Source organism: Giraffa tippelskirchi, chromosome 3 (assembly GCF_054371585.1).
Source record: "Giraffa tippelskirchi isolate mGirTip1 chromosome 3, T2T-mGirTip1v1.2.pri, whole genome shotgun sequence".
Taxonomy (NCBI): Eukaryota; Metazoa; Chordata; class Mammalia; order Artiodactyla; family Giraffidae; genus Giraffa; species Giraffa tippelskirchi.
In genome coordinates, this window is record NC_137277.1 from 147,322,546 (window position 1) to 147,335,156 (window position 12,611).

At 39.9% G+C, this 12,611-nt stretch overlaps 1 protein-coding gene across 11 annotated transcripts in view; it reads left to right on the forward strand.

Annotated features, from left to right (window-relative positions):
• The window catches only part of SPATS2L (spermatogenesis associated serine rich 2 like), a 182,970-nt gene that overhangs the window by 163,878 nt on the left and 6,481 nt on the right, over positions 1 to 12,611 (forward strand). For all 11 annotated transcript variants that reach the window (XM_081581806.1, XM_081581812.1, XM_081581813.1 and 8 more), the window contains 2 exons: positions 1,915 to 1,973; positions 9,552 to 9,661. In XM_081581806.1, the coding sequence (XP_081437932.1) occupies positions 1,915 to 1,973; positions 9,552 to 9,661 (169 nt within the window). The remainder of the gene's footprint in view (positions 1 to 1,914; positions 1,974 to 9,551; positions 9,662 to 12,611) is intronic.

The window sequence follows — 12,611 nt, forward strand, 5'->3', positions numbered from 1 at the left end:
TCTTCAGCAAACAGTCCTTACTCTCCAAGTGCTTAGGTTATATCATTGGTTGAGGAGCCCTAAAGTCTTAGACATAGACACATCCCAGGAACCACTTCCTACCTTGACAAATACTATATAATATTTTCTCTTAAGGGGAAATAGACTTTCAACACACTTTAAATTTTAAAAGTACATCTGATAGAGAACAAAAAGTACATCTGTTGGAACAATCTGAGTATAATAAAGTAATAAGGATAATAACTGAAGTGTATTGAAGCACATTAAATATGAGTTCATAATTAAACTATACAAACCAGCAAAAAATATCATCTCATTGATTAATTTTGCAGGAAACAACTATTGTTTTGAAAACTGATAAATAAAAGGAGAGAACCAAGCATTTATCCCGATTCATCTATGCAAACTGTCCTTTATGATAACCAAATAGTTGGTAAAGGAAGGTTTCTCTTTAGGGAAGTTTTCAGTAAATAAATGAAAGATTGAGAGGATTCAGATATTCTCATTTTTCAAATCCTGTTGATCTAGGCAATGATCACCAATAGCTACTAATATCATAATCATTAGAGATGTTCATTGTATTTCCTTTACATTTATTTTGAAATGTAGAAATCTGAGCACATCCAGGTTTTATTTTTTTTTCAAGAGGAATATTTATAAGTGTGTCCTGTTATGTGTCTGCTGATAGAAGTATATAACATAAAGTAATTTCTCCTGAAATAAGAAACAAATCTGAATTTAATCAAATTTCTATATCATAGCAAATTTATAGAAAATAGAAAAGATTGGGTTAAATAATACCATGGACGTGCAGTCTGCAAAATTAAGACCTTGAATAACTCTATAGGACACATAGCCTGATTTTTTTAACAAATGAATTTCAAAGGAAAAAAATAGAGAAATAGGAGGAAATGTATAGATTAAAATGGATATAGGAAACAGTCAACCAATTGTCATGAACAGGCCTCATTTAGATCCTGGTTCAAACAGTTTAAAAAAAAATGTATGGGGCAATTAGGAAATTTTGAATACTGAGTATATATCTGATAACATTAAATTATTGTTAATGTTTTTAGGTATTGTAGTAATACTGTGGTTATATCCCGCCAAAGTTTTTATCTTTGAGCTATATATATTGAAATATTTATGGTTGAGATGAAAACTTTAAAAATCTGGCATCTCTGCTTATATACACATAAAAATCTGTGAGAAGATATATAAGTGATTTGCGATGTGTTGATTTTGGAAGGCGAGCAAGGAGTTAGGATGAGAGAGGAACTTTTGGACAGATAATTATTACTTTTCCAGATCATACCTTTTCAAAGGACTAACCAATAAATATATTAAATATAATAGAAAAGGTTAATTTGACCTTGAAATGCTTATTTGGGCGAACAAGGAAGCATGGACTCAATACAGAACATGTGGATGGATTGACCCAGACCCATGTTTCCTAGGACCCTCTGCATCAGAACTGGGTCCCCTCTCTCCCTCCCAGACCAATTCTGGGAGAATGAACCATAGGGACATTTGAGAATTATAGGCCTTGATAACCCGAGTGCCAGCTTTTTAGATACTTATTATATTGTTTTGGAACTTTGAAAATTCATAGGGCAAAAATACTCCCAAATTGAAATTCAAAGCAGTGCAATTCTGAAAGTCTGAAAAGGCTTGTGTTTTTAGATTTGCTGACAATGATTTAATCAGCAGATGTCACTGTGTAACACTGGGAGCATCCTTTCTATGTTGCCTCATTTTTGGAAAGGCAGAGCCTGCTGCTGGCATTGTAACACAGAAATATTTATGGTAATTGTGTATTTTGTTTGATGAAAATAATATTTCTTTTATTTCCTGTGCCTATTAAAAGTTTATCTTTGATTAAGCATTCTTTGCTTTTGTTTTTTTCCCCCCCAGCATCATTGACAAAGAAGTTTCATTAATGGCAGAAATGGATAAAGTTAAAGAAGAAGCCAGTAAGTAGACACATGGTTGTTCGATTAGGAGCCTCCCAACCAGAAGTAATCAATAGGTCAGATGACAGTGATAAAGATTCTGAATAAAAGTGAAAGTGTTAGTCGCTCAGTCACCAGGGTCCCCTGTCCATGGATTTCTCCAGGCAAGAATACTGGAGTGCGTAGCCATTCCCATCTCCAGGGGATCTTCCTGGCCCAGGGATTGAACCCAGGTCTCTTGCATTGCAGGCAGATTCTTTACCATCTAAGTCAGATTCTGAGTAGGGGCCAAAGGGATGTAACAGAAGCACCCACTGAGCAGAAGGCAGAATATGAATGTAGCAAAAAATAGGTGTCACTTGGGTTTATTTAAAGTCCAGGAGACTTTTGTGCCTAAATAGGACTACTTATAATTAACTGGGTTTAAAATGACATTGAATTTAGTATTAAATTTTTAAAATAAAAGTTTTTAAGCCTTATAGTTTGTTTACAAATATTGCTATTTTACTTATACAAGCCTTTTCACTTGTTCTTTCAACTCAAGTTTACCAAATTAAGTTCCCCTAAAAAATTTGTTCTATTTGAAAGTTACTTCAATTCCCCTTAATATTTCAAATTACACTTGTAAATTTAATATAGCTTATTTTTTCAAGCACTTCAGAAACCTGAGAAGGCAAACTCACAAACCTAACCAGCAAAGTATTCCAAGCTCGTAAGCAACACTTATAAGATTAATAATTCCCTGGTGACTCAAATGGTAAAGAATCTGCCTGCAGTGCAGAAGACCTGGCTTCAATTTCTGGGTCGAGAAGATCCCCTGGAGAAGGGAATGGCAACCTACTCCAGTATTCTTGCCTGGAGAATTCCATGGACAGAGGGGCCTGGTGGGCTGCAGTCCATGGGGTTGCAAAGAGTGGGACACCACTGAGCAAGTAACACTTTCACTTTCAGAGATGAACTAAATGAAATTCTCTTAAAACACTCCAATTCTGTTTACAAACTCAGTCAAATTCACTGACACCTGCCAACTTAACACCCCAAAAGAAATGTTTTAAATTGAAATCACAAGTGAGATTGCTTAAGATACAGAATATTCTATATATAAAATAATGAACACACATAGACAGTCTTCATCATTACAAAACTTTTTCTAAATTTAACACAAAATATCAGTACTCAGGGTTTGATTTATTTCACTATTTTTACACCTATTTCTAAACCTTTCCACTGTTGTGAAGTTACTCAACAGCCAGTAGGGTGGATTTGCCATCTCAGATAGGCTGAGATTCATGAGTTGGAAATTTCAGCTGAGACAAGACTGCTCAGTCAAATTCAACACAAGTGGACATGCTGATCCCTCTTTTATTTTTAAATTCATCTGCTTTGTTAATGGGAAACCTAAGACCGTATTTTTCAGCTGGGATTTAGTTTTACAATTTTTATCTCCTAGGCATTTTAAATTCTTCATCCTTACCCAAATCTTATCTCATAAATTGGATAAATGGCAGTCTGCATCCCCAACCAGCTTTCAGCTAAATTCCTGTACTTTTGACTTCAGTGCTTTTTTTTTTATCAGTGGAGGATCGGACCAAATTCTTCATTTTTTTAATATTTTTCTTGCCTGGCCCTTGGCCATAATTCACTAGTCATTTTATGAAAAATAGCTATCATTATTTTTGTTAGACGACTTTTCTAAATAATTTTAAACAACATTTTAGAATCTAAAATACAGCAGGTTTTATTAAATAAAACTAAATATGATCCAGGGTTAAGCTGTGGAATATCAAGATATTTTCACAATCCCTTTGATTGTGGAAATATTTTATTTTTATGGAATTTGTTGATTTCTTCAGTAGCAATAGATTACCCCATGACGGGATTTTCCCTATTTCTTGGATACAGCTTATTTTCAGTTCCATTTCCTAATGACAAAAATGCTAACTTCCAACGCAAACACAAAGGTTTCTCTAGCACCAAAATAGAAAGTTACTAGCACATCACTTTCTCAGAGGTTAACAGAAGGCCTCAGATTTCAAATGTTCATTATTCCTCCTTGGGACAAGAATATTCGGTCCCGAGACCTGTGGGATTTGGGGCATCTCTGAAGAGCATCCCTATTTTTAAAACTGATTCAGTCAGTGAACATTTACTGTGTGCTCTGTTTGTGCTAAGCACTGGTGGAGAGTGGGACACACAGCAGACAGATACGCCTGGAACTGCAGACTCAGAACTTCCAGGCCAGCTGAACCAGCGAGATGGGTTCACAGGATACCCCTAACTTCAGGGATCTGTCCTGGTGTAGAACTGCCCAATGCCCTGGGAAAGCCAGTTCACTTACCTTGGAAGTGAACAGAACTGAAATCACATCCAAGTTCCACCCATTTACTGGCTGTGTGACCTTGAACTATTCTGTGATGTTCTCAAAGTCAGGTTCCTTATCAGAAAAGGGGACATAACACACGCAGCTACCAAGCACTTAAAATGTGGCTAGGCTAAATTGAAATGTGCTATGAGTGTAAAATGCACAATAGCTTTCAAAGACTGAATATCTTAGAAAAAAAAAAAAAAAGGAAATATCACATTCATAATTTCTGTATGGCTGACCTGTTGAAAGAATGATATATTGTGATATACTGGGTTAAACAGAAAGTTATTACAATAAAAAATAAAAGGAAAGGGGGGCATAAGAATTGTGTCTATCTCAAATAGTTACCATAAAGATAAAAGGAGAAGACACATGTCGGACACTTAGCACAGTGCCTGACGCAGTGTGTCCAAAAGAGAAAGCTCATCTTAGTAAAGAAGTTAGTTCAACCCCCTGAGGAAGCAGTGGTCAGAGGGTAAGTTAGGCAGCCTCTCTCAGGCGACACACGTATGTTAACCGTGAGTCTTCTTTACCGAGAGAAGAAACCATTAAATCTCTCTATAAAGTACTGAACTGTCTTTGTGCATGCTAAGTCACTTCAGTCGTGTCCAACTCTTTGCAACCCTCTGTCGACCATAGCCCACCAGGCTACTCTGTCAATGAGATTCTCCAGGCAAGAATTCTGGAGCAGGTTGTCATGCCCTCTTCCAGAGGATCTTCCTGACCCAGGGATTGAACCCGCATCTCTTGTTATCTCCTGCACTGGCAGGCAGGTTCTTTACCACTGCACCACCTGGGAAGCCCCACATTGTCTTTACAACCACCATTTTGAGCCTCCTTATCTATGATCTCGACAGTATTTTCCACATTTTCCATTTTCTGCACATGATAGAAGCCACATTTCCCTAATTATAACGTAAGCTTCTCTATTCCTCATGACACCTAACACAAAGCTGAAGACTGTGAGTACTTCATTGTGTTAAGTGAATCATTATAGTTAATTCAGTATCCATGGGCTGTGGAATCCAGTATTAGTGAGCATTAATGCAACTGCAATAAGAGAGTATATAAATATATCTCACTTTATTAATAGTATTTTTAGTTAGGATTTTTTAGTATACTAGTCAAAACAGTTCAGTTCAGTTCAGTCGCTCAGTCGTGTCCGACTCTTTGCGACCCCATGAATTGCAGCATGCCAGGCCTCTCTGTCCATCACCAACTGTCAAAACAGTAGACATAGGCTATTTCATTTAGTTCCATAATAATCCTGTGAGGGGTATACAGTTATTACGTATTACAGATGACGAAACTGAAGATGCTGTGGTGCTATGGTCTCAAACTCTGGCTGCCCAGGGAATTGGAGGCCTAGACAAGCATGTTCCCAGAGTGTTGAATTTACTAGAAATGGGAAGAAAACATTATATTAATGGAACACAGATTTATTATGAAGCAAAATGCAAAATTCACCGGAATTTTCAAGGAATCAAAGGATTTCAAAGACGCTTTGTGTTTAAAGAGCCACTTCTGCCCCAGCTCCTGGTCTCCTACCCCCTAGGATTTCAAGTACACTCTCTGCTGAGGAGTATTATTCGAGAAGCCCTGAAATTTTCTATGGTTCAAGTAATATGAACAAGCTTCCAATGTATTCCAGAAACTTGAAGGAAAGTATAAATCCTATTGAGGGAATGGATTTCAGCATACCAGATGACTGTTTATAAAACTACATAAATAATATTAATCGAGTTTTGAATGCAGTGAAAATCTAAAGCCATATGGAACTGTCTCCTTCTACAAATTTCTGAAAGGATGGTGCTTTCAAAGCATATGTATTCTATTTTAAATTATAGGATCAATGAATTTTAGGAACTGATCTGTTTTGGTTTTGCTTTCTGTTTCTGTCATTGATGTTTCTGAGGTGAAAATGTTGACTTCCCCCCCAGAGAATACTGGCTTTCGATCTCAAGTTTTTCATAATGGAAATCTTTGAAATGTTAATGAGACTATATGTAAAACTCATCCCAACACTTGCTGATGCAAAGTATTCATTCCCATGCACATTTGCATGAGTGTAAACTCGGAATTTATTGGTGATCTTGCACCTGCATTCCTATTTTAGGGCCCATTTATATCTATTTCTACCAAATCTTTTGTTTGGTATGAATGCCCAAATTCTACGTAATCAAAAAGAACAATTACCCCTAATTGTCACCAGTCCCACAAATGATCCGTTAAGAAAAGTCAGATCTGTTTAACCGTGTAGTCACTTGGGGTCTACTGATCCCTTATTAGCTGCTCATCAAATCTGGACCTTCAGAATTTCTCATTTATCTTTCTTTGCCAGAGGAAAGTACCTCATTTCATCTTCCTACTCAAGAATCATTTTCTCATTCTCTAGGCTTTAGTCCCACCCATATGTTGAATTATAATGGAAAATAATTGATTAATCAAAGGTATGCGTGAGTGTATGCTAAGTCACTTCAGCTGTGTCCAACTCTTTGTGACCCATGGACTGTAGCCTGCCAGGCTCCTTTGTCCATGGGATTCTCCAGGCAGGAATACTGGAGTGGGTTGCCATTACCCCCTGCAGGGAATTTACCCATCCAGGGATTGAACCTGCATCTCTTATGTCTCCTGCATTGGACATCTTTGCCACTAGCACTACCTGGGAAGCCCAATCAAAGGTATGCTGCTAAGTCGCCTCAGTCGTGTCCGACTCTGTGCGACCCCACAGACAGCAGCCCACCAGGCTCCCCTGTCCCTGGGACTCTCCAGGCAAGAACACTGGAGTGGGTTGCCAGTTCCTTCTCCAATGCATGAAAGTGAAAAGTGAAAGTAAAGTCTCTCAGTCATGCCCGACCCTTAGCGACCCCATGGACTGCAGCCCACCAGGCTCCTCTGTCCATGGGATTTTCCAGGCAAGAGTACTGGAGTGGGGTGCCATTGCCTTCTCCAAATCAAAGGTATGAGTCCTAGAAATTCTTAAGTGGCCCTATATAAAAGGAACTTCTGCCTTTCTTTGCATATTCCTATTAAGTAATGCACTGATCCATTCATTGGAATCTTTCCTTCAGCAAACATATTGGGCACCCACTGTGTACTAGGTCCTAGTTATCATAAATACAAAGAACTAAATGTGCACTTTCTGCCAGAATTGGAAATGCCCGCAGGGGCCAGGCAGGTAACGTTAGTGAGTCAAACAGGGTGAGTGGGGGCAGAGGAGCAGTGGATAGGGCACACACTGGATGTCATGCTCCATGTAAAAATGGCAGCGACTCCTCAGCTCTAGCCAGTGGTTTTGATATGGGAATGCTTGGCCAATTGTGGCCAGAAATAACACCCAGAAATCCAGCTTTTGAATGGAATACTTTAATTTTCACATATGGGCAATTTATTTGTAAAAGTAATGTGTGGACCTGATGCAAAGAGCCGACTCATTGGAAAATACCCTGAGGCTGGGAAAGATTGAGGACAGGAGGAGAAGGGGATAATAGGGGATGAGATGGCTGGATGGTGTCACGGATTCAATGGACATGAGTTTGAGCAAACTCTGGGAGATAGTGAAGGACAGGGAAGCCTGGCGTGCTGCAATTCACGGGGGTCGCAAAGAGTTGGATACAACTGAGCGACTGAACAACAACAATGTGTGGACCAAACAAAATATATGTACCCTGTCACCAAAAGGGATAGTGGGCTACCTTTTTGTGACTTCCAGTGTGACTGGGTAACCTGGGACATCATTCAGTAGTAATACGATGAAAATTCCTTTGCCTCCCATCATCAGGACAAGGTTTCTCCAGCTCCTCAGTATTCTGAAATGCTACCAGGCACAGCTCAGCCTCTGCCCAGCTACATGGTATTGTAAATGGGAGGCAGGGGGCATCCTAGTAAATAATCAAAGCGTGATTAGAGTAGTCTGGCAGATGATTAGGCTTTATGAGTTACAGACCAGTTATTTTACTGACATCTCGACATTGGTATCAGCATAAAAAAAGATGTTTCTTGGCCTGTCTGAAGAATGGTTTATGGCTTGCAGGAAATATTAACTCTTGATTGATTCTGAACATCTTTGGGGGGTTTTGAGGTGACTGTTTTGGACATTTATAAATTAAGAACTCTCACAATGGGAAATCACATTGTTCGCTGCGCATGTGCTCTGTGAATCTGGTCTAATAAAGCAGTTGACCTTTGTTCAGCTGAGATGGGAATGTGAATTCCATGTGCATATCATATTAGTTAGATGGACTTTTCTTTTGTTATAACTCAAAATCTATGTCCAAAAGAAATGAAGGCAATTCATATGTGCCTGGAATGAGAGAACTTCTTATTTAAATCTCACCCAATGTATTTGTATTCATTGCTTTGATTGCTTTGAGCTCCATGATCTTTGGGGGAACACACACACACACACACACACACACACACACGCACACACACACACAAATTAACCTGTGGGCTCGTACATCAACTCGAACCTTTAGTTCATCTGGCAAGTGTGTGAAATGTGATGCTGACAACTCCTTTGTGTCTTCTCTGTATGTGCAGATGCTAAAGAGTGCACATGAATTCAGTTCAAGCAGGCTTTGACTCACTCTGGAAATTTTTCCATTGTGGACACTTAACAAAAACAAGACACTCTGGTCTGCAACTTCTCTTTGGTTTCAAAATGGAAACAAATCTGCAGAGTAGCAAAAGCAGAGGCATTTTCTAGCTCACAGAAAGCTAATAAAGGAAAACTTTTATGTCATATTTCAATAACACAGCTAGTTGCCCTACATGAATATGTGTTAAGTTCAGAGAGTCCAGTGTTCAAATTTAATAGTACAGCACATACAGAAGAATGGCTTTTGCTTAGTGGACTCCTGTCTTTGCAGTATCATTCAGATAGGATTTGTATGTTTCTTTTCTTGGAGATTGTTGTTCTGAGTAATGCACAAATCTGAAAGTCCAAATTAAGTAAGTCAGATCAGATGCCAGTGGGGAAAATGAAGAAGATTGTGGGTGTACAGTGAATCAGAAAGGACCATGTTGGGTTTGACGCTTGGTGGATAAAGACATATGGAAATGAGTGGTTAGTGCTGAGCACCCAGGGACAGCCCACCTCAGTGACCAATTCAGAAAACAGTCATGGCCCAACAAAGTGATCAGTCTGCAGATGGAAAACTGATCCAAGAAATTAGGTCATTTAATATGTCTAAATCCTTGGTGTTAACGTATTATTCCTTCTTATTTGGCAGTGGAAATCCTGACTGCTCGTCAAAAGAAAGCAGAAGAACTAAAAAGACTTACTGATCTAGCCAGTCAGATGGCAGAGATGCAGCTGGCCGAACTCAGGGCAGAAATTAAGGTCAGTTCTAAAATATCACAGCCTGAACCCTGAGCCAGAGTTCTGATACCTATTATGTTTGTTCTACATCCACAGAGCACTGCTCTCTGAGAATCTAAATCAGACACCCTGCTCTCTTTCACAGGGTTGAAATTGAGAGCACAGAAGGGTAAAGAACCACCTAATCACTGTATTTAAATATACTATGGGTTGAAGGGATATAGCATTACAGAGGAGAGGTACAGGCTATTGAAAGTGACCCAAATAAAATGTATTCAACCATAAATTATCTGGGAAAGGGGATATTATTTTCACCATATGTAATTTATGCATATAAACCACACACATGTGAACACACACTAAGTATGAACCTAGTATAACAATGAGGATTCTAAAGAATGCACAATATGTGGCAACTTCTTCCCTGTGTCCTTTTCTAGCTTACTTGCCCTTTTATTAAGAATACCACCCACAAGTATGTATTTGTTGGATTTCTTCAATGGCACACAACAGAAGCTGACTCTGCTAACCTCTGGAACAAGTAGAATTGGAAAAAATATGAAGGTAGCTCCCCAAAGCAAAGTGTGCTCTGAAGACTCCAGGCTACAACTAGGCAGGAATGTAGGCAGCAGTAATTACCAGACACTCTTCCAGGCACCATCAGAGTGAGTGACCTCCAGATGTCATCACCCCTGCGCCACCCGCTCTTGTTTCAAATCCCAAAGAGAAAGATTCTGAACTGCCTCCATCTGGGTCACATCCGCCATTTGGCTAAGAGAGGTCTTGATTGACAGATCCACCAACGCTGTGAATCTTCAAAACTGTGTTAGGGTACAGTTACCAGAAGGAGAAGTTGTCACCAGAAAGGCAGAAAAAGTATCTACAACAAGATAGGAAGTTACAGTTAATAAATTTTCCATACCCTCTTTTTCTCTAGTATACTAAACATGCACACATACACATGCACCCCTGCTTCTGATCAACTTCCAGGGAACTGGGGTGCTCTGAAGTCACATTTGTGTGTGTTAGTCACTCAGTCGTGTCCAACTCTTTGTGACCCCATGGACTATATAGCCTACCAGGCTCCTCTGTCCATGGAATTCTCCAGGCAAGAATACTGGAATGGGTTGCCATTTCCTTCTCCAGGGGATCTTCCCAACCCAGAGATTGAACCCGGGTCTCCTGCATTGAAGGCAGACACATTTGCTGCTAGCTTTTTAAGTAGGGTTGTCTGCCCATCCCGGCATAAAAGTGGTTGGGGATAGTAGAAAGTGGAAAGTGACTCTTTGGTCCCCTCTGTCCTGGTTAGACATGAAAGGGAGCCCTGTGGAGATGAGGACTTCCCCTGAAGCTTCTGAGAAGTTCTAGAGGTCTTTCCCTTCTCACCTGCCCTCCTGGTCTTTGTTGCCTCCAACCAGTCAATTGTAATGGCCTCCCCGACCAGCGTTTCTGCCTCCACTGTCTTCCTGCTGCTCAGTCATTCACCCTAAGACTGGAGTTGTTAGAGCAGATCTGGTCTCCCCCACTGAGGTCTACTCTTCTGTTCAGAACAAAATCCACCACCAGACTCCAGTATACATTATGTGTGCATGTGTGCTAAGTCAAAAGTCAGTCGTGTCCAACTCTTTGTGACCCCATGGACTGCAGCCTGCCAGACTCCTCTGTCCATGGGGATTCTCCAGGCAAGAACACGAGTGGGTTGCCATGCCCTCCTCCAGGGGATCTTCCCAACCCAGGGATCAAACCCGCGTCTCCTGCATTGGCAGGTGGGTTCTTTAGCACTAGTGCCACCTACGAAGCCCCAGTATGTTATGACCATTGCTAATTAGTTTCAGTAGAAGAAACCCTTCATCTTGTGGACACAGATGCACTTCTAATGTCACAGATGTTCTCTGGTCCCAAAGGAGATTAGAATAGAGAGTGGGGCTGGTTGGTGAAACCTGTCCTGATACCCAGAAAGACATCCTGGAAGGCAAAACAAATAACAAACATTTATTTTGATGAATATTAAATTGCCAGCTTCCTGGTCTATTGAAATCCGCTCATCTTCCAAGTTTTATTTCTACCTATCAAAACCCCACTCATCGTAAAATGGTTGATAACACAGGCTTTGGAATGCAACAGTCCAGCTCTTGCAAACTTGGATAAATTACATATTCTCTTAGATTCTTAGGACCTCATTTCCCCCTCTGTAAATTAGAGTTAATAACAGTAATGACTTCATAATAATGTGATCAGATAAAAATGAGATTATCTGTTAAGAATTTGGCCCATGTCTGGTAAGTGTTCAATATTTTTTTAATGTTCCAGCTCAAATGCTTCCTCTTACATAACTCTTTCCCTACTCCCCTCAGCAGGAAATAATTTCTTTCCCTTTCATATTCCTAAAGCACCTACTACATTCTACCTTATATTTTATTTTATGGTATATGTCTCTCTTGCCACGTGGTGAATTCCCTGGTAAACTCACAGAGGGACTGAGTCATAGTTATTTCTGTATTTCTCCCTCTGTCATCTGCACATAGATCTTAATTTTAAGTGAACTGAAAAGTAATCTCTCTCCCACTTCCCTTAACAGCACTTAAAATCCTACCATTCAAGATAATGGTTTCTAGTTACTAAAGGCTTTTTGGACTTCCTAAGTGTGCTAAGTTGTTTCAGTCCTGTCTGACTCTTTGCGACCCTGTGGATTGTAGCCCACCAGGCTCCTCTGTCTGTGGGATTCTCCAGGCAAGAATACTGGAGTGGGTTGCCACGCCCTCCTCTAGGGGATCTTCCCAACCCAGGGATGGAACCCATGTCTTTATGTCTCCTGCATTGGCAGGCAGGTTCTTTACCACTTCCTGGTCCCCTATTAAAAATGGAGACGGATGTCTAGGAAGGTTGACACACTTTCTCATGAGGAATGATAGCTGAGCAGGCCATTGGGCAGATTAGTAAGACGGCCAGAAGGCAACCCCATAACTTACAA